The 26,496-nt window shown below is 34.1% G+C and overlaps 2 protein-coding genes across 9 annotated transcripts in view; one reads left to right on the top strand and one right to left on the bottom strand.

The window, feature by feature from the left end:
- FBXO8 (F-box protein 8) overlaps positions 1-7,202 on the bottom strand; it is a 44,369-nt gene extending 37,167 nt beyond the window's left edge. Inside the window, exon 1 of one of the 3 annotated variants that reach the window (XM_081076238.1) lies at positions 6,928-7,202. The gene's annotated coding sequence lies outside the window, so the exon portion shown is untranslated. The remainder of the gene's footprint in view (positions 1-6,927) is intronic. The other 2 variants (XM_081076236.1, XM_081076237.1) reach the window with 2 other exon arrangements.
- CEP44 (centrosomal protein 44) lies at positions 7,196-26,069 on the top strand. Of its 6 annotated transcripts, none has more exons than XM_081076230.1 (11): positions 7,196-7,566; positions 14,541-14,676; positions 17,346-17,493; positions 18,715-18,861; positions 19,259-19,381; positions 20,638-20,805; positions 21,976-22,182; positions 22,901-22,976; positions 24,377-24,498; positions 24,743-24,780; positions 25,827-26,069. In XM_081076230.1, exons 2-11 carry the CDS (start codon positions 14,588-14,590, stop codon positions 25,867-25,869), a joined length of 1,161 nt encoding a protein of 386 aa, XP_080932356.1. In that variant the 5' UTR covers positions 7,196-7,566; positions 14,541-14,587; the 3' UTR covers positions 25,870-26,069. The 6 variants fall into 6 exon arrangements, with proteins under 6 accessions (XP_080932356.1, XP_080932360.1, XP_080932359.1 ...); XM_081076232.1 differs by having other exon boundaries at positions 7,431-7,566; positions 20,641-20,805; XM_081076231.1 differs by lacking the exon at positions 7,196-7,566 and adding an exon at positions 7,674-7,767.
- Positions 26,070-26,496: the final 427 nt, after the last annotated feature.

Raw genomic sequence — 26,496 nt, 5'->3', positions numbered from 1 at the left:
TGTGTGTGTGTGTGTAGATTTAAGGCTTGAAATTCCTGGCTGTATTCCCTCCTTTTGTATATAATATTATGTACATATTTATTTACATAACCTCTAATAATATAAGTATTAAACAATATTGTTTTAGTAGAATAAACTATTTATTTTTTACTTTGTGCCAGAACTCTGAAAGTTTTTATGTATATCTCATTTTAATCCTCACAACAACTCTAAGAGGTAGATATCATTATTCTAATTTTATATCTAGAAGTAACTTTGCAAGAGATTTCATAGCTGGCAAATGGAAGATTTAGGATTCAAACTCAGGTCTGAGTCCAAAGCTTTTATTCTTAACCACCAAACCACATGCCCAGAGCTGTTAGAGCCTACAGATGGCAACAGCAAGTCTACCATCTGCTTCTTCATCACTGGCTCGCATCTTCTACCTCTGTCACTGCTTATTACATCCATTCTCGTTCCCAGCTGAAGCTTCTCTCTCAAGCTACTATTCCCGTGGAAAGCACATAGGCTTTGATGTGAAAAAAAATCCGGTTTAAACTCCAACACAAAATATGATGAGCCTATTGTCTGTCGTCCTCATTTTCCTCATCAGTAAAATAATGGATAATTCTTATCCAATGGGATTTAGAGACCTAGCCCATAGTAGGTAGTTTACAAGAAGAGGTAGTTCTGTAGCCACCTCTTAACCCCCTTTAAATGATAACTCTTACTTTGGTTCTTTCATTTCAGAGTACATATGATTATTTTGGATTTAAATACTTGAGTAGTCACAATCCTGGTTCTAGATTTCATTAATTTAGATTCTATGCAATTTGGAGAGATACAATTTACCTTTGCTAGGAGAAAAAAAATAAGTATTAAATATATAAAGTAAGTAGAATCTATCTTTGTTTAGATTGATATACTCTATATAAAAACAGTTTGACAAATAAGATCAAGTATTTAGTCATCAGCCAGTGATAAGACATACCTTTTTGGCTTTAAGTACTATCATAATTTTTAATCACTATTGATATGCTAATGTATGACTGAGAGAAATGTGCAGAGGTTTTCTTTTTCTGTTTTTTTTAATGAGTGGAATATGCTATCCTGTTATGTATTTTAGGTATTCTTATAGCTTTGAACACAAGAGAAATCTAGAGTGAAATGCTGTATATATTTTTTCCAGTAGAGATTTAAAATATATAACATAGCCTAACAATTGAAATAAGATTTTCATGCATAATTGAGGAGAAAGTTGTGTAGAGATTTTCTTGACACCTACTCTGGAGGGTGAATTTAAAATTGGAGCTCCAATTATGTCATATGCTGTATGATCTTAAATACTTTAAGCAAGGTTTCTAAACTTCGTTTCCTATAAAATGAGGAATTCACTATCTCTTTTACAGGGTTGCTATGACCTTAACTAAGAAAACATATAAAAGCATCTTTTAATTGGTAAAGCAGTATGTAGGTCCTGCCTCACTTTCTTTTTCTCTAATGCAAAAATCTGAGAAACAGCTATATATACTTTCCTGTTGTGGTTTTGGATGTACTTTCTTATTTTTTGAAAAAAGTTTTAGCCTAAATGAATCTGTTGTAACAGCATAAAGGAACTTCTACTTAGAAGGAAGTACAAATTAGATTTATTACCATCAACTATATGAGTAACTAAATTATTAAAGTTTTAAGAACAATAATACTTTTCTATTTACTTCTAGTAGATGGCTGTTTTTCTAAAAGGGATGGTATTTTTGACTGATCGTATTTGTAATGTATTGTCTTTTTTCAAAAGAGTATTTCTAGAAGAGAATAAGATAGAAAAAAATTTATTAATAGTTGTTGGTATATCTAATATAAAACCTTTCTTTAAAATATTAAGTAGCTTAATATTACATGGCTTAATATCAAGTATCTCTGTAACAGTTAAACATCAAATAAAGCACTATTCTATAAGAAAAAGGTAACTATACTAGTAATTAATGCTTTTGGTAATTCATTGGCACTAAGCATTCAAATAGCACATGCTGTGGAGACAACTACAAGTAATAAAGAATGGTTTATATAGTACTATTCAGGTGGAGAATAACAGTGGAAGACAGGAAGAATACAAAGGAGTCTGGAGGTCACAAAAAAGTACTGTGCTTTAAGTACTTCTCTTTGAAGCAAACCGGTTCCTTAACTCTTTTCCTGAGCAAACCAATTCCATAAGTCTCTTCCTGAGCAATAACTGGTTTATGATGCTTGACATGAATAATCTCGTTTAAATACTCATTATAAATGGCCAGTTTTCTTCAATATTTCTTGTGTCTAAATAGTGTAATTTATAAATAAGAAATTTCCTATCTCAGATAAAGATCTAAAGTGTGTACCAAAAGAGTTATCTCTAAAATGCAATTTCTATTAAAACTTAAAAATGAGGACATTCACTTATTTATATCTTTCTGAAATTTTTCAATTTTTTCCTAGTAGAAAGTAACAACTAGATCTTTGGTTATTTTAGGTTTTAAAAATCTTTAAGTGGTATCATGCGATACTATTCAACCACATAAGAACATGGAAATACAGTGAGAAAATATTAATATTTTCTATGAGACATTTAGAATCAATCTGGCAGCCCAGCATTTATTTCTCTACTTCCAAAAGAACAGACCACCAAAGTAGTTTAGAAGAGAGTGAGTAGGGAATTAAAAAAAAAAAAAAAAGCAAAGGAAAGGAAAGGAAAGGAAAGGAATTAAAAGAAAAAAACCTGATAACCAATCACACCTCTAAAATTGAAAGGCAACAATTGTAGAGAAATGAAGGAAGGGTAAGTCCACAAGGAGGTCTTTCTAAGGAGAAAAGGGAAATAGCTAAGTACAAAGAGGTCACAGGGTACATTAAACACATAAAAAAAAAAAAACCCACTCATTAAATTTAAAGATCTGGTCCTGCAAGAGCAGTTTTTGTTACTAAAAGGCATACCATTTGTACTTTTTTTTAATTCACAAAGATTTACAATATTACTTTGTTTTCTGAAAGTTTTTTCCTGTTTTTTAATTTAAACAAATGTAAAAATTAAGATGTGTCATTTAAATGTGACCAAAATGTTCAGAATTCTGGGCCTATTTAATTTTATTTATTTAATTTCTTCAATTTTTTTTGCAAGAAATGTTCCAGTCTGTTTTAACTTTTCAATAAAAAATTTATCATACTTCTCACCAGCATTATTTTTAACTACACTGGTTCTTACTTAACTGCACTATTTACTCAGCCTAATTATAATCAGCAGCTGCCATGGTTGCATATCCCAACTCACCTCCTCGGGACACAGTATACTCCATGCACACTAACCACAATGGCCATTACTATGAGAGTTGCAGAATTCAAAACCAAAACAAAACAAAAATTGTAATTCTCACTGAATTGCTTTTATATACATAAAATAAGGTATTGAAATATAATAAATATCAAGGGCAGGGCAGCTCAAAATAGGAGGAAAATCATAAATGAGATGAGAAAACATATAATAATGAAAAGAGACCTACACAAAATATGGATTTGATTCAGGCTCCTGCTTTAACTAGTTGTGAGTATTGGTCAAATCACTTAAATTTTGAAGTCTCAGTTTCCTCACCTGTAACATAAGGGTTTTGAAGTTGATCTCTAAGGTCTCCTTTAACTAAAATTCTATGAAAATAAAACAAAAAACAATTTTTAAAATAAAAGTAAAATGAAGAGATGCTAGAGATGGATGGATGTATGGGGAATGTGTGTGTGTATTTAACACGTGTCCTTTCCATCTCTCTTTTTCTCCACGTTCGTGACTTCTATAAATCACTACTCAGTTTGAGCAGATAGGGGCTCTCCAAGCAAGGCTCACTTGCCAAAATCTTGTTCCTTCTTTCAAATAGCTTATGAAATCCTATGCAATCTATTCTTGAAGAACACAAACTGCTGATCACAGAGCTGAACTCCCTAAACCTGCTGTCTAAACTTCAAACCACAAATATCTTTTCTCGTTTCTATACCACAAAAGTACTTGCCTCGAATATAAACTTACTCAAGTCAGGACATTTTAGTTTTATTGTAGAATCTATGTCATAAATTTGCCAGAGTAACAAAGCAATGAGAAAAAAATAAAGACATAGGGAACATAAATTTCTAGAAGTAAATGTATTTCATTAAAATTGTTTTAAAATATTAAGCAAAATAATTCCATGAAAAACATCATGAGTTAAGATATATATTTCATAGACTTTCAGTATTAATGATTTTGATGCATTGTCACAGCCCAGCTAAAGAATTAGCCTTAGTTTCCAAATTTGAATCAAGATGGAGGAAAAAAATAGATAGCTGCACATAGCAGTTGGTTAAGCAATGAACTATAAAACCATAAATTTGAATGAGTTTAATTTCAATGTATTGTGATCAAAGAAAAGATCATCTCTTGGCAAGTCAATGTTTTAATCAACACAAAAGCACTATAAAAACAAAACATTCCTTATTAAACTGATCATATATAATAAATTACAATGCATGTTTTAGCTTATCTAGAAGTTATTATCAAAAGATATTTTGTGGATGGAAGTATTTCAACTGTGTTATTTTTTCAAGCATCTGTTTAAAATTTTGCAGATATCTAAGGGCCCAAAACAACTATAAATGAAGTATGTTAAGCTGATATGGAGCCGCAATTTAAAAGCCAAATTTACATTCTGAGAATTGACACAATCAGGCTAGTATTAAGCCCCTGATGTGTACAAAATAAACTTGAATATTCTGCTAACAGATAAGGATTTATAACATCTTTCAAACCTGGAAACAGGCAATTTTACAGTGGGTCACAGCCAAATAGCGTCACACACACATACAAAGTCTATACCTTTAATTTCTGATAAACTTACATGGTTCACTGACAAAAGCTGTGCTGGTAATGTGTATCCTGGTAATGCTGAAAAAGGTGGTGCCTGCCACCTAGTAATGTTTAAAAACAGACATCCAAGGCACATTTCTATTCTAAGATACACCTTACCCATCCCTATTTGATCTCATATCAACATAAAGACTGCCACTGACCTACATTCTTTCTATACTAGAAGGCTTTCCTCTACTCTTTCCTAACTTCTTTCCTCCATAAAAGCTATATTTACACGTTTGTTTTGATACAATTTCAACCATATAAAATGACAATGGGTAAGGAATACACAATCTCCAGCTGTGATACAAGTATGCTCTGCTCACATAGACCCTAAAACACAAACATTCATCTCACACACATCATTCCCTCAGGCAAAGTTTCTCAAGCAAAATAATAAGCCTCTCTTCAGATAATTAGATGGGAAAAAAACTTACCCCAGAGAGAGAGCCTTGAACAAGTTTGTTTATTTCTTTACAGTTTAGCATTTCTCTTTGTCTGGCTGCATTTGTCTTGACGGCTTTTTTGCTCGGTTTTCCTACCTATTAACTCCTAAAAGTTATCAGCCAGGGTATCTTTGTTAGACAGCCTCTAAGATGGCTCCCAAAGATCCTTGCGTCCTGGGATTTATGCCCTTGTATAATCCTCTCTACAATGATTTTGGGTTGGACTTACCAACTCACTTCTAACAAATACAATATGGCAGTAGTGATGGGATACCACTTCTGAGATTGCGTTACAAAAGACTATACAGGGTCTTGGGTGCTCTCTTTCGGATTGCTCACCCCAAGGAAAGGCAGCTGCTATATTGCGAGGCAGCCCTATGGGGAAATCCATGAAGTGGAGAACCTAGGCCTGCCAACACCAGGTGACTGCATTTGAAAGTGGATCCTTCTAGCTCTCAGTGGAGTCTTCAGGTGAGATGTGAAGAGCCCCCAACATGCAGCTGGACCATCAGTCAGAGGCGCTCTGCTAAGTTGTGCCCGAATTTCTGACCCACAGAAACGTTGAGATAATATTTATTATTTTAAGATGCTATACTTTGGGACAATTTGTTACTCAGCAATAGATAACTAATGCAATATCTCATCAGACAAATTGCCAAGTTAACTGGATAAAAATGGGAAGCTTTCTACGCAACCTGAAAAATAGAATAAAATTTATTCGTCGTTCTGCTCAATTTTGTAAACCATTTTCTTGGGGTGTGGGGAACCCTTCTACCTCAGAAATATGGTTAACAAACTCCAAACATTAAATGAAGAAAAGCTGAAATGGAAAACATAAATTGGCTTCAACTTGCAGGAATAAAGTTCACGATATATTGATTTGGAACGAAACACATAGGGTCCTTGAAAATAAAAATTCCATTTGTTAAAACAAGTGGGCTCAATTATTAAATTACTAAATATATAAGGAACCTAAAAATAAAACAACAACAAAAAACTTAAATGACTGAGGATTAGGATTCATTTATGTAATTTCATACAATTAGTAATATTTCATTCAGCACCCACCATGCAAAAATACTAGAGGCCAGTCACACAGAAACAAAGACAGAACAAATTAAGAATTTGCCAAATTTATAGCCAAAGTTTGACGACTGAAGCAACTGGCGATCCATCATGACCTTAACTGTATGTGAAGAACTGAAATCCATCGTGATCATAACTGAATGTAATGAACAACAACAAAAAAAAACCCCTCTACTTGAAAGCAACACTTAGGCTAGAAGAAAGACAGCATTGCCGTTTCTTGGCTTTATTTCAGAATAAAGCCGGGTCACTACGTGGGGTCCCAAACTGACCTGTACCCCAATGGCCTAGAAACACAAGGAACACACCTACTCCCGCCTCCTGACACCGATTCCTCATTCTAATAAGCCATCACCGCTGTCACTCAGGATGCTTTGCACTGTCATTGGCCCTAAAGTCTTGCTGGTTGGCAAGTTTCTGCCAACTGGCAAGCACCGGTCGTCTATTTCCAAGGAGAAAAGTAGGAGTGTACAGGGAAAAGAGGCAAGAATTCTGAAATATTTAGCCGGACGCTCTTACCTGAGCGACCTGCGATCCCCACCGCCGCCGCGACGAACCGGCCTCCGGGCGGGGGCTTTTAGCCAAAAAGAAAATGGCTCAGCCGGGAACTGGTGCCCAGGCCATGGATAAATCGGTTTCAAACTTCACGTGTTCACGCCGGTGGAGCTGACAGCGGCGAGAATCCCTGAAGCAGCACCGGCCCCCTCCGAGCTCAGGGTCCCTCAAAGCTGCAGCAGCCAGAGCTGCCGACTCGCCGAGTTTTGACGTTTCCTATTGTTGCCGGAAGTGACGTGGGGTATCTGAGCCTTAAAGAAAGAGCATTTTTATCCCTGTTGTTTACGATTCGCTATGGATCCCCAGTTTCTCACTTGACCGCCCTAGCCACTCTGAGCATCAAAATTAGGCAAACTTCTAATCTGCAGCTTGCGATCGAACTGGCCATCGAGAAGGGTCTTAGCCGAGTCAGTCTCCTCAGGAGTCTGGACGAACGCGGTGTGGAATCGGCAGCGAGGAATCGTGACGCTCCGGGGAGCCGGCAGCTTTGACGACCGGGCCGCGGTGCGTGGAGGGCTGCCACCCGCTGCGCCGAATACAAACCCTCGGCGCGAGAATCGCGCCGGGGCGCCGGCGTCGGGCCGCAGGGACCAGTTGCTGGAGGTGGGTTCCCGTGGCTCTCTCTGGTTGCATGTGCTACCTCCCCATCTCGCAGGTGTGGGAGGCCAGAGGCCTTCGGCGCCTGCCGCCTTGCTCGCCGGCTGCAAGCTGCGGGGGGAGCCCCGGGAGCTGCATCTTACACTGGGCTGGGGTGTCCTCTCCCCGCTGCCCGTACCGAGACCCCGGGCGGGAGCTCAGGACCAGGTCTGCCTTTTCATCCTTTTCAATCACGTGGAGGGAGAGGAGCCCTAGATACGGCGTGTATACCCAACTGGCACATCCTTCTGTGACTAGGATGGGGGAAGCATTGGGGCCGCTCGTCGTCGGAGATGAGGTTGTGCGTTATGCTTGGGAAGTTACCCACTGATTCCTCCCGTTGGATCCTCTGAGCTGAGGAGCGATTCCGTTTCTCGGAAATACTGACTAGAAGGGAGAGATGACAGTAGTGGATGCTTTCTTTTCTTGCATTTCCCTGGTGTTTCAGTATTTCTCCACTTTCCTGAAACTATTGATGTTTCCCCCATTATGAAAAAAAAAAATCAATCTTGACATTTTAATTCTGGAATTATAGCTACACAAGACTTTTTCGAAAATGAGCCGCAAACCTTTTAACAGTTTTATGTGAACACAGCAGTCCTACGGAACTCTGTACTTGTCCCTTATTCCCTTTGTTTTTTTCCCCTAATTTTCTCAATGTGTTTCCTTTCCCAGACCTTTCTTCCTATCTCTTATAGCAGTATTTCCCAAACATCTTTTGCTGAAAGTTTCATAAACTTAACTTTTCCTGATTTCTACTCCTCCCTTTATTTTCCATACACGTCGTTTTTATTTGTTTTTATTTTTTATTTTTTAGTTTCATTTTATTTTATTTTATTTTTACATTCCTCACACCGTGAACCCCCCTCCCCCCATCCACCACCACCCCGACCTCACACCGAGCCATCACATTATACACATAAAATTATAGTTGGCATTCATTAATGTCCAGCCTCTGGTGTACAATGCCATGACCAGGCATCCACAGCATCCCTGAGGTGGTCTCCCAAACAGGACACATGTCCATCGGACACCCAACAAAATCCCCAAACACTATTGAATAAGTTCCCCAAAGTAATTCTCAAAAAACCCTGAGGCCATCCTGCATACACGTCGTTTTTAGATAATATCTAGACTGACGAACTTTGTCACAAACTTAGTCATCAACCCCAGTAATGGTTACAGCCAGTATAGTGGCTGACTTCATTTTGAACAAAAAGCACTCTTGAGTTCAATGGCATTTCTTTGGGAGGCATCACTTCATGACCTCTAACGGCAATGAAATTGAACTAGATTAAAAATCTTAAACTGCTATTGTATTCCGTTTTCACAACATGTTGGGTAATGAGTTAAGTTGGGCACAGCTGACTTGTAGGGAGCGCTCTCTGGAGGAAGCAATATGGAGATCTTAATGATTAAATCTATGCTACAAGCTCAGTAATATCTCCTTTTAATTTCCTTTGATAAGAGTTATGAAGTGAAAATATTAATTTTTTATTGTAACAAGTTATTTTTCATCTCTGAAACTGTTAAAATGTGCATAAGCCATAGATTGTCTTCTTTTACTATCTTAATTTAAGTGTTTTTCATTTTTATAATAGACTTAGTTAATAAAGCCTTTCATGAAAAATGTAGAACAGTAGGTGTGATTTTTTTTCTATGATACTCACGTTTTTTATCCCTTTATTTGTTCTATCCTGTTTTATCGCTTATCTCCTTCACCTACAGATCCAAGCTGTACTTGTGTATTACTCTTCATAACATTTATTCTACTGATACTGAAGAGTATGTGTCCCAGGAACATACTTTGTTGTCAGAAATCCAATTACCAGAGGCAGAAATAATATGAGATGTTGCTATATGTTCTAGGACTTCAGAGAAAGGAAAGATACATAAAGTGTTAAAATTACATGTAGGGGAAAGATGGCGTATACAACTGGAATGATTAAAGGAAGTCTGTAGGAAGAGATACAATCTATATTAAAGTTATAGAATGTGTTAGGGGGAAAAGTACCCTAGAAAAATTGTATTAAGGTAGGTGGGTCTGGAATTTAAAACAAGCTTAGACCTACTATACTAGCCAATGACAATACCTAAGAATATATATATTATATTTTGCGGTTACGGCCAGATAAGTTCCCACTTCATCTTTCCCAGGAAAGTAAAGGCTAATGATGGGAAGTCATCTCTTACTGCTTCCATATGTCCATCTATTCCCCAGTCATCCTAAATGATGTTAAATGAGGTTTACCTTTTTGGACAGTATTTTGTATAATGTGATTTTAGGATTACTTCCTTTTTTTTTTCTAGTTATCTCCCATTTGACAGTACCTGAAATTCCCTGTGCCTAAAAATGTAAACATGTAGTTGAAGTAATTGAATGGCTGAAAAATACTGACTAAAACCCATGCATGAGTGTATAAGCGTATATTCAATAACCTGCTCTTTACCATGTTGATAAAGGACAGGACACTTGGAACAGGAAGATACTGTGTTCCCAAAGATGGGGAAAGGGTACAGAATTGGATGACTAGGGACTTAAACTAGAAAACTTACTGAATATTGGATTTTTTAAATTGCTAGCCTTATTACCTCTAGTTATGTACAGAGAACAGAAGTGTGTAAGGAGATGATTTGTATCCTGGGCAACTGCTGGAAACTTCACGAGGGGGAAAAGACCATACTAATTCTACTTCACCTGATTTATGAATTGTTTTGTTTTTAATGTCAGTTACTTAATTTTAAAGAAGCTTCATTCCCAGAGGTTTCATTACTCAAAGTATATTATTTTCCTTTTATGAAGTGTCTATGAACAGTTACAAATAGATATTTTTAAGTGTGTTATTGATCTTTGCCTTACTGGTTGACTAGAGGTCTTTCTTAATTCTTAAGTATTTGTTTATGTATTTATTTGTTTTATTAACCTCCTTAGGGAATAACCTTTTTTTGAGAATTTAACAAAAGCACTATCCCATGCAATAAAAAGTCATTTTAAAATATAATTCCATGCTATTACTTTCTTTGGGATTTAAAAAAATGAACCATTTTATTTAAAATCTCAAATATTTTTTGTGTCCTTTGGTGCACACACATACACGTTCTGTTATGTTCTATGGAGTTGTGTTTCTATCTCATAGGTCCTATGTATGTCAGCTTTAGTAAATATGACCAGTAAATTTTCCAAAGTAATTGTACTAATTTACCCTTTCACAGCATTCTGCGTGTCAGATCTTCTACAGCCTCACATTTTCTGTCTACTTTGTAATTTGCTAATAATTAATGAGATTGAGTATCTTTGCACATGTTTTCTTTTCTGTAAAGTTCCTATTCAGGCCTTTCTCATTTTTCTATTGAGTTGTCTTTCATTTTCTTATTGCTTTGTAGGAATTTCTTTACATACTCTAGCTATGAATCTTTTGGTTGGTTATATATATTGACAGCATCATCTTCCACTCAATGCTTATCTTTCCACTCTCTTAAAGGTGTCTTTTGATGAATAGAAATTACTGATTTTAATGTGTTTCATTTTATCAGTCATAAGAAATCTTTCTGCACCTGAAGCTCATAAAGATTATTGTATTCTGAAGAGAATGTTATTCTCCAGAAAACTTGATTGTCTTACGTTTTACATTTAGATCTTCAATAAACCTGGAATTAATTTTGTGAAGGATGTGGGGTACCTTTTACATCAGGGGTTCAAGATTTATTTATTCCATCTGGATATTCGGTTGACATAATGCTATTTTTGGAGAAAGACCATCCTTTCTCCAGGGCTACTCATTATCAACTTTGTCATAAATCTAGTATCAGTATATTTATGGTCTATTTCTGGACTCTATTCCATTGTTCTGTTTGTACATCTTTTCATTAACTCCAAATTTAACGTCATAATGAGTCCTGATATCCAGTGTTAAGTCCTCCAGTTTTGATCTCGATAGTTATCCTTTATCTTTTTCATTTCTATATAAATTTTAGACTCAACTTATCGATTTCGACCTAAGAAAAACACAAGGATTTGGGGGGCGGGGTGGTGACGGGAGAGGCGGGAATGCATTGAATCTACGGATTAATGTATTGAGTCTTCCAATCCTTGATCAAGGTGTGCACCTCTTCTGTTGCGGGCTTCTTTAATATATCTTAATAAAGTTTTATGGTTTTTTGTTATGAGGTTTTGCACATCTTTTCAGATTTATTCACATGTTTATGATACTTATTGAGGCTATAGTGAATTATTTGTATATATATATATACTTTTTAAATCATATTTTCTAATTATTTGGGGAATAAAGAGAAATACGATTGATTTTTCTACATTGGCCTTCTACACAACTACCTTGCTAAATTCATTTATTTCTTTTATTTTCTTTTGGATTTTTTCATATACAATTATGTTACCTGTGAGTGACATTTTTATTTCTTCCTTTATAGTCTTTATTCCTTTTATTTATTTTTCTTTCATTTTTATACTGTCTACCACCTCTAGTACAATGTTGAATACAAATGATGAGAGTCAGTAAACTTGCCTCATTCCTAATCTCAGGAAGAAAGCTTTTAATATTTCACTATTAAATATGATGTTGCATTAGATTTTTTGTAGATATCCTTTATCAAATACAGGCAGTTTCCTTCTATTCCTAATGTCCTAAGAATTATATAATGAACGAATGTTGAATTTTATCAAATGCCTGTTATGCATACATTAAAATGATTATAAGATTTTTTTCTCTTTATTGGTCAGTGTATTGAATTATACTGATTTTTTGTTGGGTTCTAATTTGATAGTATTTTATTAATTTTCTTGTTCAAATTGTTTTAGCTTTGACCATTGGGAGTTGTTTCATTTTGTTCCTGGGTCCTTTTGACGTACCCCCATCAACGTGGGATTGATTGGTTTCTTTTGTGTGTACTTCTTTACTTTCTGGAACGATGTAGTGTTTCAGGTTCATCTTGTATATTTCCTGACCCAGTCGTGGATTTGGCCATTTCTCCAGGGAGCCCTGGTTCCTTTTATTGGAGAACAGCATTACACACCAAGATCTGGATGCCATGTGTGCTCTTTGCTACTGGGGTGTTGTTGCTTTTAGGCACTTTCAGCTAGCAGAGAAAGGAAATATATGTGTATATACTAAGCTGTCTGTATGCGCAAATTATCAATATTTCAGTGTGAAACTCTCTGTATCTATATTAAGCTAAAGATGAATTCATACTGATGTCTCTAACTGGAATCCATTAGGCATGGCTCATTCTAGTCTCCCCTTGCTTATCTGTAAATTCCCGCTCCAGCAGTGAAAAACCTGGCTTAGCCATCCGTTTACTTAATTGTTCAATTGCAGTACATATGTATAAAAGTATCAGAATTAACTTATATGTACATGAAAACTAACTTTATAAACTAGAGAACAGTGTTTATGTGCACTTATTTTGCCGTTAGTCTTACAGAGTCCACTCATTTCTAAAGCACCTTTTCCACTCATCCCCTCATGTATGAGGTTGTTTCATACATTAGTAATACAGTTAGACCTTCTTATAACACTCTGCATTTCTTCCTAGGATTTGCCAGCTTCCTAAATGGCTTTTTAAAACTTTGCATACACTTTTTGCGCTGTACAGTTTTATAGGTTTTGACAAATGCATAATGTCATTTGTCTACCACTGCAATACCATACAGAATGGTTTCACCTCTGCCAAACTGTCTTTCAAAATGGCTATACTGTTGCATTCCTGCCAGCAGTAAATGAAAGTTCCTGTTGCTCCAAATCCTCATAAGCATTTAGTATGGCCAGTTTTTTTTTTTTTTGGATTCTACCATTATAATAGGTGTGTAGTGGTATTGTTGTTTTTTGTTTTTTGTTTTTTTAATTTGCAATTACCTAATGATACATGATATTGAGCATCTTTTCTTATACGTTTATTTGCTATCTGTATACCTTCTTTGGTGAGATGTCTGTACAAGTATTTTGCCCATTTTTTAATTGAATAGTTCGTTTTCTTACTGTTAAATTTAAAAGTTCTTTGTATATTTCGGAAACAAGTCTTTTATTTAGTAGAGGATTTAAATATTTGCTCCCTGTCTTTTCATTCTCTTAACAATGGTTTTTGTAGAACAGATGTTTTTAATTTAATGCAGTACAACTTAACGATTTTTTAATTCATAGATTATGCTCTGATATTACCTAAACATGCATTGCTAAACCTAGTTGTCCAGCTGAGTTGTGTGGGATGGGGAGGGAAAGTAAAAATCTAGGATTTACCGGCTCCTTGTATGAACTTTCAAATCTACTAAGGGGTCCTAATTTTTGAACCTATCTTGCTGCTATTGGTTTTCTCTTAAATAGGCAGATGGGACTGGCCTGTCTCTGTGCTGCTAGATTGGTTATCACTCATCCTTCTGCTTTGCATCTTCCAAAATTTTGTTGATACCTTTTCTGTCATGTGGAATCCCCTCTAGTTCTGTTTGCCCTGGTTAGTGTACGTGGTTTTTAATCATGGACTTTCATTTTAGTGATGTTTAGAAAAAGGAAATAAAGATAACATAAATTTAATCTGCTGTACTGTACCAGTTGAACCCTGAATACATATACATTTTTAACTCATCTATTTTTATTTCTTAAGTGAAGCATCTGATTGGCAACTACCTGAGGTCAGAGTCCTGGGTTTAATGGCTAAATCTGTGCTAAATTTCTTTGTCTCCATGTTTTACTGATTTTATTATGTGGCTTTTATAAGTATCTAAAATAGTCATTGATGAGGTTATTTGAGGTTGATGTTTCTTCCTAAATGGTACTTGACATTACTAGACCAGTAGGGAAGATAAGTAGGGAGAAATAGCTAGGATAAAATAAACAATGGTAAGTACCTATAGGAGATATGAACAAAATAGAATAGAGAAGCTTCAAAAATACACAAACTTAACCAGTGTTTTATGGATTTCTTACTTTTAGGTGCAAATTAGTATTTCAAAAGCTGAAGCTGAGTGTAATGTTAAATAATGGCAACAGGTGACTTAAAGAGAAGCTTACGGAACCTAGAACAAGTTCTCCGCTCGCTAAATTATCCTCAAGAGGTGGATTGTGTAGGGTATGCTATAATATCAAACTTATTTGTATTCTTTTTTGGTAATGATTTAGGATAATATTTGACATGAGGAGTATTCAAATAAAGACACAGATTTTATCTGGGTACTTTTAAACTTTTCCTTGAAATGATTAAAATATTTTAGAAAGCAGGGAAGTATAGGAGTTGGTTTCAAAGTATAAATTAATGAAAAAATCCAACTTGAGATTTAAAACACCTTTTAGAAATAGAAGCGCAATATACATAAGTATGAAGTATGGTCTCTTTACAACTTTTATGCTCATAGAAGTACAATGGATTTCATTAGTTAAATATATAATTTACCACCCTCTTACATTCAGTTGAGTGGTATTTCTTTTTGATTTGGAAGATAATAGATAATAATAGTTAATAAATTTCTCATGACAACTTATACCATGCCTGACATTGTTATTATGCTAACTCATTTAACAGATTCCACTTGGTATCTTTTGCTCTAGTTTCCACTTTCCAAATATGACTTGCTTTTGTAGAACGTAGTGACATACGTTTCTTCTATATCCATGCCAATCTAATATGGTACTCCTGTTGCCCTCTATCCCTTAATACTTCTTTTTCTTCTTAACTGGGATTATTGATTGATTAACTCTTTCCCCCCTAGAATGTAGACTGAAGTCTAGTACTTTGTTTTGTTCATTACCATATGCCCACATCTAGAATTATGTCTAGTACATATTAGAAGCTAATTAGATATTTATTCAATGAGTAAGCATCAAGGGACAAGTCCAGCTTAGGTATATGTTCAAGTAGAGTGAATCTTGGTTAAACCAACTACTAAGTAGAATCCTGAAATAATGGGCTTTACATATTAAAATGGATGTTCTGATTATATACTCAGGAGAGCTAATACCAAGTGATGACTGCAAATGAAAGGATAGTAAGAATAAGGAGAAAGTTGGGCTCTAGTGACTCTTATTACAGAATTTATAAGTCAGAAGCTGAAGGTACTCCATAGTATGTACCAATCATAGGTTGGTAATTCAAAACTGGGAAATCTACTGTCTAGTTTTGCCAGGACTTAACCGGTTTGAGTAGCCAAGTTTTCTTTTTACCACTTTAACCATCAGCACTTTAAAAGACATTTTGGATGAGAATAATTCTAATGATTATTTTCCTTTCCTTTCTTCTGAGTACAGTGTTTAAACATTCGATTTTTTTTTATTGACGCAAGAGTGTCATTCGGAACAGTAATTTTTAGATCATTTCAGAACAGTAATATCTGCAGGGTCTACTGAGATAGGTAACACTATTTGCTTTCTCTTCAGATTCACCCTCCACACATGCACTCACATACACACAGAGCACCCCACATACTTATTTTGATTCTACTTTTTCCCATTTTAAAATTTTTTTTGTGATTTGTTTTTTGTTTTTGTGTGCCAGTTCATAATATCTGTTTCTAATTAAAGTCTTTAGAAACTAGATAACCAAATTTTTGAGTTCGTTTTATATAAGAGATGTTAAATGCAGACCTGGCTGTCTTCTATTCATAATTGTGGATAAAATGGGACAGATTTTGCTGTTCAAAAGTAATTTTTTCATACTCTTTTTTTGAACTGTCTTACAGATAGACAAGAGTGCCAGAGCAATTTTCTTACTGGGTAAAATATTATTATACCCATTAACATAAAAGAGAAACAATTTATGTTTGTCCTGAAAAACAAAATGTAATGCTGTCATCATTTACTTGTTCTCTGCCTTATTAAAAAAAATTGGGGTGGGGATAGGAAGATTTATGTATGTCTTGAATTTTGTGGAAAACAAATGTTTTACGTAAGTGCATTATTACTTTAGTTGAACAGATATAACTGGCTAATTGAACACATCTCTCCTATGTTTCGTTGTAGGAGAACCTGTGAAGGTACTGAGAAGGTATTGGGAAAATAAGATCCATATGTAGACAATTAGACAACAATACAATACAGCATGAGGCAGCAGATACTGAATACCCTGGGAATCATTCTGGAAGAGATAAATACAGATTAAACGTTGAGGATGGCTTCATGGAAAGCTTGAGATTTGACAAATGATTCGTAAAGAATGAATAATAGCTAGGCAGAGAAGAGTGGAATACCTTTCTAGACTGGAAAATTAGCATACTCTAATAAGATACAGATTTCAAAGGAGACTGATAAGGTGGAAGATAGTAAATTAATTAGCCTAGTTGCCTGCCATAAATGCCTTTCCCAGCCCTGTTTTCCTCATTTGTAACTTAGAATTCATAATATTTTATCTTTGCAGGTTTATGGTAAAAGGCAAATGAAGTAATATAACAAGTGTTTGTGAAAGCATCAATTGTACTTGAGCACTGTAAGATGGTACATTTGGTTTATTAGAAAATGGACTAGATTGAGTAAGGCTAAACTTTGGGAAAGCAGTAAATACTATGGAAATAGACTGTCGGTACTAAAGAACTATCGCAACTGTTTGGGCAAATGAATAATAGAATTTCATAATAATTTGGCTAGACTGGTTTAGAGTAGGGAATGGAACCTAAAGGTTCTTTGTATCACGTAATTATTATGACTATAGTGTTAAGTTATAAATTATTGACAACAATTCTTATATTTCCCTGATCATCCAAGTTTGTGGAATTATGTTCATTAAAATTCTTTTTCTTTTTCCTTCAACAGTTTGGTAAAGGGAGATGTAGCAGCATCTTTGCCCATCATCAGCTATTCCCTTACCTCATATTCACCTTACGTGGCAGAACTTCTAATGGAATCCAATCTAGAGCTCACAGCAAAGAATGACTTGCGCTTTATAGATACTGTCTATAAGGTATTTTTGAGTTTATGAAACAATAATTATTTTAGAAGTCAGTAGTGGTTTTTTAAAATCTTTAAAAAGATCTTTAAATGTTTTTATGGTAACTCCTTAAAATATATGCAGTGTGGACAGTTGACCGTATTTTCCTGTGTGTTTATCTCATTTAAATGCAGTCTCTATTACAACAATCAAGATGTAATTCAGGTTTGCTTTATGTTTCATACTCTATTAAATATGGCAACTGCTAACTCCTTGGTTATCATTTTCCCTTTTAATACCAAATTTTAGTAAAATTTACACATAAAAGTTAATAAATTGTAGAAGTTAGAGAGAAATGTGTTTTTATTGAGTAAACTTTGTGGTTCATAGAATTGTACATTAATTTAATTGTTTGTAAAAAAGAACTATAGCTTTGACTGAGATTTTATGTTCCTTGTGGTCTGGAACCATGTTTTATGTCTACCCTAGTATTTACACTTGTACTATATGTATATTAAACTTAATCTCATTTAATTTTTTTTAAAACCCTATTTATTATCATTAAGTTTTGCTCAAGTACCGTAGTTTTCTTAAACAATGATAAAACCTATTTATCAAATCAAAAATTTTTTTTCTTTTTTAAATTGAAAGTTGCATTTGATGAAATGGGAGCTTTTATGTGTAAAGTCTCCTGTTTAATCTTCCCTTTCTTTCCCTCTCATCCAGAAAACTTCTGTGGAAGCCTAAGAGGCACTTCCAAGAAATCTTGGAGTTCCAAAGTAGGTTTTGAAAATTACTGTCTCCAAGATTTCTGTTTCTCTCACTTGACAAATGAGAAATTGAAACTCAGAGGCCTGCTGACATGTCTTAAAAATCATATAGTAGAAGAATTATAAACAAACAGAACTATGTTTTTCTGACATCCTGCCTGGTATTTTTTTTATTCTATAGTGAAAGAGTATTTCTAGTACGTATGAGGATATTTGAACTTTTGATCATTGGCTATATTTTTCTATCTCTCTAGACAGCCATCTATTCTCTCGTACATTTGTCACTACCTGTTTTCTACCTGGATACTTCTACCTGGTCATGACTTACACACCCTACAAATCTCTTCAGTACCCTTTATTTAATGGCTTGATCCTCCTTCTCCTCTCAAAGATGGCTTACATCCCTGACCAGGTGGCCATTTATTATTTTGTATTTTTAAAGAACTTGCTCCCAATTTTACATTGATCTATTCTCTCTTTACAGCTTCTTCGTGATCACTTTAATTATAAACCAATCTTGACAAAAAAGCAGTTTCTCCATTGTGGATTTGCAGAATGGAAAATCCAAATTATTTGTGATATTTTGAATTGTGTGATGAAAAAGCACAAAGAGTTGAGTAGTCTTGAGAAGGTAATTTTCTCAATAGATTTTAACTTATGCTAAGTTGCTGGTATTTTAATGTATAAAATCAATACCCTACTAGAAGCAGATTAATACATAGTACAGTTATTGCATTATTCACAGATTTGGTTAACTTTATAATACCTGATGTTTGCTTTAAATACTAGTCACTTGTTTTTACATATGTGTGACTTGGAACACAAATAGAGCACATTTTCTCTATGTCCTGAACTAACAGTTCAAACATAGTACATTTTCATCACTTCTTAGTTTTCAAAAGACATGTAGTTTCATTAGACTCTCATTATTTGAGAGTCATATTTCATATGAAAATTTAAATAATATAATTTAAATATACATCATGCTTTCACATAAATTTTTTTACATCTTAATACTTTTTTTTTAGACTCCATCACAACAAAGAAAGAAAACCAGTTCTGTTAAGTCAGAACCTTCTTCAAACAGTGAGAAGACATCTACAGAACCTGTTGGCATTGACATCACTGGCAGGTTTATGACTTCAGGAAAGGTAGGAAAATACAAAGAAAGAGTGTTATAGTGAGTGATAAGAGTTACCACCTAATTAACCCAATGTCCAAGATTCACTTTTCAAACTAGCAGCTGGTAAAACATCCTAGTCCAATATTATACTCTAAGGACTTTTAACAATGCTCACCATGTATTATCTGGGGAACATTCCTAAAGGTATGAGTGGGTAGAAATGTAGAATTGGACAAGCTTCCTCTTTATATTTTTTAATTCCTATTTCTGCCGTGTTTCCCTAGTAGAATAGCAATGATTTAGGACGATTATATTATGTGGTCATGACCATTTACTCCTCCTAATTATGTATCTCGTGTTTCTAAAACACGGAACATAGGAAGAGCATGCCATTAATTATCGGGTATAGATTCATTTACCTATGTTCATATTTCTCTACCAGGAATGTGAAGTATGCAGTGCTTGATTGTTCCTAAACCTATAATCTAGTGTTTTGAATATTTTCTCTTTGTTGATAGGTATCTTTCTTGTCCGTAATCTGCTTTGAACACTTGTGGCTGAATGAGTCCTGCGTAAGAGCATAGTTTAACCTAATGCCTTACTCCCAGGTCTTAACTTTTGTCATGATAAAGTTTGAATTGTTAGCTGAAGCTCTGACATTTTGTGGTTTAATAGGAAAAAAATTGTTATGAGTCCTAGTCACAGATTTATTTATGTGTGGCTTATGTGGTAACCTCTTAGAATAACTTTTTGTTATACATTTCAAATATGAACATAGTCATTCCCAGTTTCAGCAATTTATCAACTCTGCTAATCTTGTTTCATCTTTATTGTAACTACTTTTCCCAACATCTTTCCACCCATATCTGAAACAATTTGAAATAAATTCCAGACATCATTGAAGAGATATTTCAGTATTTTTTCTAATATGTAAGAATGCTTTAAAAAAATCATAACCCAATCTTTTTGTAGTTCGTATGCCTGATGATGGAATTCATGCTGTTGTGTGAGTTGTGCCTCCCTCAAATCTTGTTATGACATCGGCCCATTACCCGTCTGCCATAAAGAATTAAAAAGAAAATCATAACCACAATGTCATCATCACATATAAAACATTAACATTAATTAATAACATTTGATATATACGTTATATGTGGTAACTTAAACTTTTGTAAATCTTAAAGGAAAGGAAGAATGTTCTTTTGCAAAGCTACTAAGTGTGTGTTTAAAATAATCCTGTGAGGGGAACATTGAAGCAGTTCTGACGAATTTTTCTCTATTCAGAAGAAAGCTGTGGTGATTCGTCACCTGTATAATGAAGATGGTGTTAACATTCCTGAAGATACGTTAAGTTCAGTAACAGATATTAATGAAGCATTTGATGTGTGTAAGTTAAAGGATACTGAAATAAAAGTTACCGAAGAAAAGCTCCCTGAAATCAAGTCTGAGCAAGTAAGAATTTTGCGCTTCTTTAACGGATACCAGTGCTTCTTTCTTCTATGTGCTTTCTTTGATGTGATGACTTCAGCACCTAAACTTTAGAATATCTCTAGCCTTTTGAATTATTAATCATGACACATTACCTTTGTTTCCATTACTCAAGAATCAATAAGTCTTGCTGAATACAGTTGAATCAATATTATTTGCTGCTTATATTTTGGATACTGGGCTAGGTGTTACAGGTAATTCAAAAATGAATAAGACATACTACTCGACTTCAAGGAATTTACAGTTTAATGAGACAGAGATAACTACTTTGTACAGTGAAGGTTCTCTATCACCTATTCCCTATATTGATGAATGGAGAAGACTGGTACACTACTGCCTTCTCATTTTCTCTTTTGGACCTTTCCTGTCCTTTACTCTCTTAGAGTATGTTTTGTATTACTTGATTGCCATAGACCAGGGGTGTGCAAACTTTTTTCAACCAAGGGCCATATGCGGTAAAATACACAAACAGCCGGGCCACTCACTCGAGATGAATGACGTATTGCCTCACCTGGTTTATTTAAGTAAACTAAATATATTTTTGGAATTTGCTGAGGGCCAATAAAAAATGGATTGCGGGCCGCAGTTTGGACACCCTTGCCATAGACCCTATTATACTGTCTAACCTTCACTGCTTCTACTAGAACTCCTTTTGCTATCTTTCTTCTGTTTTGTGACTTCTATACATCTCAGTATACAGTTGGCATTTATAAGAACTGTCAGATGGCCATTAGACTTATTTCTTGTTTATAGCAAACTGAATAGTTTCAATGTACTGTCATTTCTTGGTCATTTCCTCTTAGCTTTGGGCTAGTTGTTGTTACAGGAAGCTAGTTAGTGATAGTTTTGTTGTACAACTCAGCATTTTTCTAAGAGCCTTACTAACTTATTTCATCTTCATAAGAACTATATGAAGTAGGTACTGCTGTTGTTTTTTTTTTTAATGAGGAAAATTGAGGCATCAAGGTCTTACATCTTAGATGAACTAGTATAAGTGTCCATCCAAGCAGCCTGCTTCCATGCTGTACTGCCTATTGTAACTATTGAAATAACACAATGGAAATGGGCATACACTGACTGTGAAAGGAATTTCAGTTTGTGTGATAATATTTTTAATCCTTCTAATCATTTTAGGATATAAAAGTTAATTCCGAGATTACTGCACTACAGACTATGCTTGCTGAATGCCAAGAAAAGCTTAAGAAACTGTCTTGGATAGAGAGTAGATTAGACTCTTTGGAAGAAAAAATGAAAGGACAAGTGATGGTAAATGAAAAAACTTGGACTAATCTTCTAAGTCGTGTCACTCTTCTTGAAACAGAACGGCTTTTGTCCAAAAAGGTATTTTCTTTCCTTAACATTTATAGAATACTTCAGATACAATTTACTCAGTGTTGTGTGTGTGTTCTTTTGGAAATGCTAAATAAGGAAATATTTAGGTAATGGGAAAATATTTAGTGGGAATGAAGTCCTGTTTATGCATATAGCCTGTTTTGTTGCTATTGTTGTGGCTATTGTTTTTCTCTTCCTCAAATAAGAATCTGACAAACCTGGAAATTGAACTTTTAGAGCTGTTAATACTTGAAGTATTTAAAATGAGGTAAAATGTTTCATTTTGTTTATAAAAAGCTTAAAATTATTTTACATCCTATAATAATACAAATGGCCTGTTTTACAGGGTGAAGAAAATTAGACTTTCCTTTTCTCACTCATTTACTTCAACCAAACGGTAAATGTCATCGAGACAGTTACCAAATTTGCCATTGTCTTATCAAATCTGAAAAATTTATTTCTTTATTTACTCAGGATTTCAATTTCTGGTCCTAGTCTTCTTTCCTCCCTATATAGTAAAGTTAGTAGATTCAAGAAGGTTACTCTCTGATTCTACATTTAAAGATTATTTCTAACACATAAGAATATTTATTGCTCTATAAATGAAATATTTAGATATTTAAACAATTATCATGTCATCTTTGTATTTTATGCTTATTAGTAAGAATATAAAATGAGAACATTTTTCTTTTCATTTCATTCTAAATACTACACTATATTATTCCAGAATGATGAATATATAGCATTTAATGAAGTGAATGAAGACTATCCTTTTAGTGTTGACCTGGGTATTCTGAATCCTGGTAAGTTCTTATGGTGTTAGCATTGGTGGTATAGTTAGGAGTTTAGAAAAATGACTTTTATAGGTATTTGGTAATTTTAATATTCTCAAACCTTATATTTGAGAAACTACAAAGCTCCTAGGAACAAAAAAAATATTGAACTTACAGACTACTGAGGCCAAGAATTGCTAAAGAAGTCGGCTCACATATTTTTCATGACATAGTGGTTGAATGAATTCCAATGTAGAAAATTGCAAATTTTGGGAGATGTTTTACCCTTTTAATTGCTAAGTGCTGTAAAATAATAAAAATGGACATGCAAAGTTACTAATTTAAACTTACGTAGTAGCTTCCATATAAGTAAATAATATATGTAAGAGAAGGAAATGCATTTGTTAGTAACCTGTAAATAGCGTATCGCCTGCTAAAAGAGCTGGATGTAGCTAGTCTTCAAATTTGTTCCATCTGATCTTGACCCCTGAGCTCAGATAATTCAGTCAAGATTAGACACCCAATCCAGGGAATACCAGTACAAAAGGTGTTGAGCCAAATAATTTTGTCTTCCTTGGGAATTTGGAATTAGGACACCAAGCATAAGTCAGTCAAATGATGTTGAGCTTGGGCTGGGCTGGCCATTTTTTTCCAAATTCATGTCGATGAGTAAGCAGAAGAATAGAGCAAACAGACAAGAGAAGTAGACAAACAAGATGAAAGTAAAAGTCTTTCTTCGTTGTTTCAGTCCTCATGTGGTAATACTTTGTTCCCTAATTGAGGTTGTCTGTGTAGGCTTACAATAAAACTGTCTATGTAAACCAGTTCAAGTGGGTGTCTAATTTTTTTTTTCTGCCTTGTTTTTGCAGCCAAATGGTCCTCAAGCCTGTCGATTGACTCGACAGGAGCATGTCTTATCTGTGATGTTCTGTAATTAATTGTAGGAAAGGTTTGCCATCATTTTGTTGAACAGATGACACTAGAAGTGGAAAGTTGTTCAGTTCTTTAGGAAAAGAAATATGTGAACCCTGAATGTTAAGCATTATTTTTTCCACACACATCAATTCAGGATAGAATATTTCTTGATTTTTACAAAGTTTGTATAGTTGGTTTTAGTAATAGTTGCCACCATTTTAAGAAAAGAATATACATGAGTCAGTAGCTTCTATTTAAAAGTAAGTTATTATCTTGCCTATTTATTCTATCATGATAAAGATAATATTATCTTTTGTAATTATTATTGGCCATTTTTAACATCTAGATCTTTATATGTAGGTCATTATCTTAGAAAAATATTAAAAAGTCATCTGTATCTATATCAGTAACCATTTACATTAAAATGTTTGTTTTTCTTTCATATATGCATACAATTTTTAGATATTTGACTCCACTGTGAAAAAAAAATCACCTGAAAATTAATTTCTCCACAGATATAAAAAGCAAAGAGAGAGAAGCAAGTATTCCTCTGTCCTCTGCTCCTAGTACAGCATCACTAGATTCAACTCCCAGAACCTCAACTATTATTTACTGTGGTTTGAATGATATTTCAGAGGTAGGAAAAACTGGCAACTGATTAGGTGATTTCCTTTCTAAGGTCAGGAGAACAAGCAAGCATTAGATTTAGTTGTAGAAAAATAGTGAAACTGTGTAAATCTTAATCTCTCATAAAAATTCTTTGTGATGAGTAAACAGTACTTAATGCAATGTTTTAGACTGTGTTCTGTATGTTCACAGTCCATGTTTGATGATGGTTTACTTTGAGAAATCACCTAAATTTGTTGCTTTTTAAATTAAAGGGAACAACAATCCAGAGAATTGAAAGGATGGAAAAAATGTAAGTAACAGAAAGAGGCAACAGAAATTCATTTCTCTATAGGGAATTGTATTGGATTACAGTATATATAGAATGTGCATGTGTGTTTCAAACCTTAAAGGTCTCTCGATCAGGTGTGGAATTTCCTTCAGGACTCAAGTGGATAATAAATCCACCTACAGTTATGTGTTTGTGAGATGAGTCACTGTTTTGGTTTCCAACAAGTGATGTGAAACATTGTTAATGGAATTAATTGTGGATTAAAGAGTGCAGAGATCTTTTTGGTTGATAGTTAATCCAGAGTTTATCTATTTTTGATAACTGATTTACCAAAATATTAAATAATACGTGTAGATGGATGATTTGGAGACATTTTAAGCATTGTTAAAGTATTGCTAGGCTTTTCAGAAAGTTATTGGTAAGGTAATACCAAAAATGATAATTATATCTAAAGAGCAGTTGGAAGGAAATATGAAACTGTATTTAAATTATTACGCAGCCAACTACTTTAGAAAACTATATTTTTTGAAATTTGAGAATTACTGAAATAACTTTTGCCCCAAGAAATAAAGACTCCTAATTAACTTAACACATTTTAAGACCAGCAGCACAGACACAGATGGTGGCTGTCCAGTATTACAAGATACACAGTGAAGTATTTTTTCTTTTTAAGTGATGGGAAGTAACATATTTTTCTGGAGAGAGAAAAAGCCTTAGATGAAGTTAAATCCACAGAAAAAAGAAATTCATTTTAAATTACTAGATAAGTTAACTTTATAAATAAAAAATGTAATAATCATCCTGGGTAATCTTCAAGAAAATTGACTCCATTATTTGGGAGGAAAAAAGGAAAGTATTTTTTTTTAATTATTATTTAGTTCATCTTGTATTTTATTTATATTCCTTCTCTATGGCCATAGTATGCTTAATGTTTTAATAATAACTATACCTGTAAATAATAGAAATATTGAAATTTATTTCAGGCTCAAAAGCATTATTTCAACAACTTAAATCATATGCCTCGTTATGATATTTATTTACTCAACTTATTATTTATTATTTTTCAGGTTTGGAGAAACTGCAGAGTTACTGAGAGGTCCAAATCACTAATTAAAGAATTTTCTACGTGAACTTACTTCTCTAGGACTTTGGCTACTGTACATGTTGTATATTTTAAGAATTCTCTACAAATTTTAATATACTGCAACATTTTATTAAGAATTTAAATTCCATTTGGTATCTGAGCTTTTTCATTCAATAGTGAATATTTTTACACTACGATTTTACAATAAAATATTTTTACACTATGATTATGCGGCTTTACTCTGTTTTACTTTTCGTAGGAAAACTCATGTGCCACTACATTTCTTTTACTGAGTGAAGTCATTACAGCACTGTATTTTTGTGTTGACATTTGTTGGCAGTGTGCTAAGTAATAATGTTTTTCAAAGTACAGGTTTCAGGACCATAGTTTACATCCTGTTGGAAACACTCCAACTGCGACTTGCATATTGTACCCAGGAGGCTGTCGTACATACCATCTTGCCATCTGTACTGATGAATATGTTGCAATGAAAAGTTTAAAATGCTCATTGAAAATTAAATAAAACAAAAATACAGCAATTTCATGCTTAGTCAAAAAGCAGCAACACATTTTCAGTTCACATTGAGAAAGTAAGGGTCTGATTCTCTTTTGGTATTGAGAAGCAGGTCGGAAAGTTCACGGTGAAAAATGTG

The sequence above is a fragment of the Rhinolophus hipposideros genome (genome assembly GCF_964194185.1).
Source record: "Rhinolophus hipposideros genome assembly, chromosome: 16".
Taxonomy (NCBI): domain Eukaryota; kingdom Metazoa; phylum Chordata; class Mammalia; order Chiroptera; family Rhinolophidae; genus Rhinolophus; species Rhinolophus hipposideros.
The sequence above is the reverse complement of the archived record's forward strand: the minus strand, read 5'-3'. Positions and strand labels throughout refer to the sequence as shown.

What these genes read in the sequence shown, in the direction of transcription:
- CEP44 (XM_081076230.1), top strand. Translation starts at nt 14,588, where the DNA reads ATGGCAACAGGTGACTTAAAGAGAAGCTTACGGAACCTAGAACAAGTT. An exon ending in TTATAGATACTGTCTATAAG is followed by an intron (nt 17,494 to 18,714) that starts GTATTTTTGAGT and finishes CTCTCTTTACAG; the next exon opens with CTTCTTCGTGATCACTTTAA. An exon ending in CTGAAATCAAGTCTGAGCAA is followed by an intron (nt 20,806 to 21,975) that starts GTAAGAATTTTG and finishes TAATCATTTTAG; the next exon opens with GATATAAAAGTTAATTCCGA.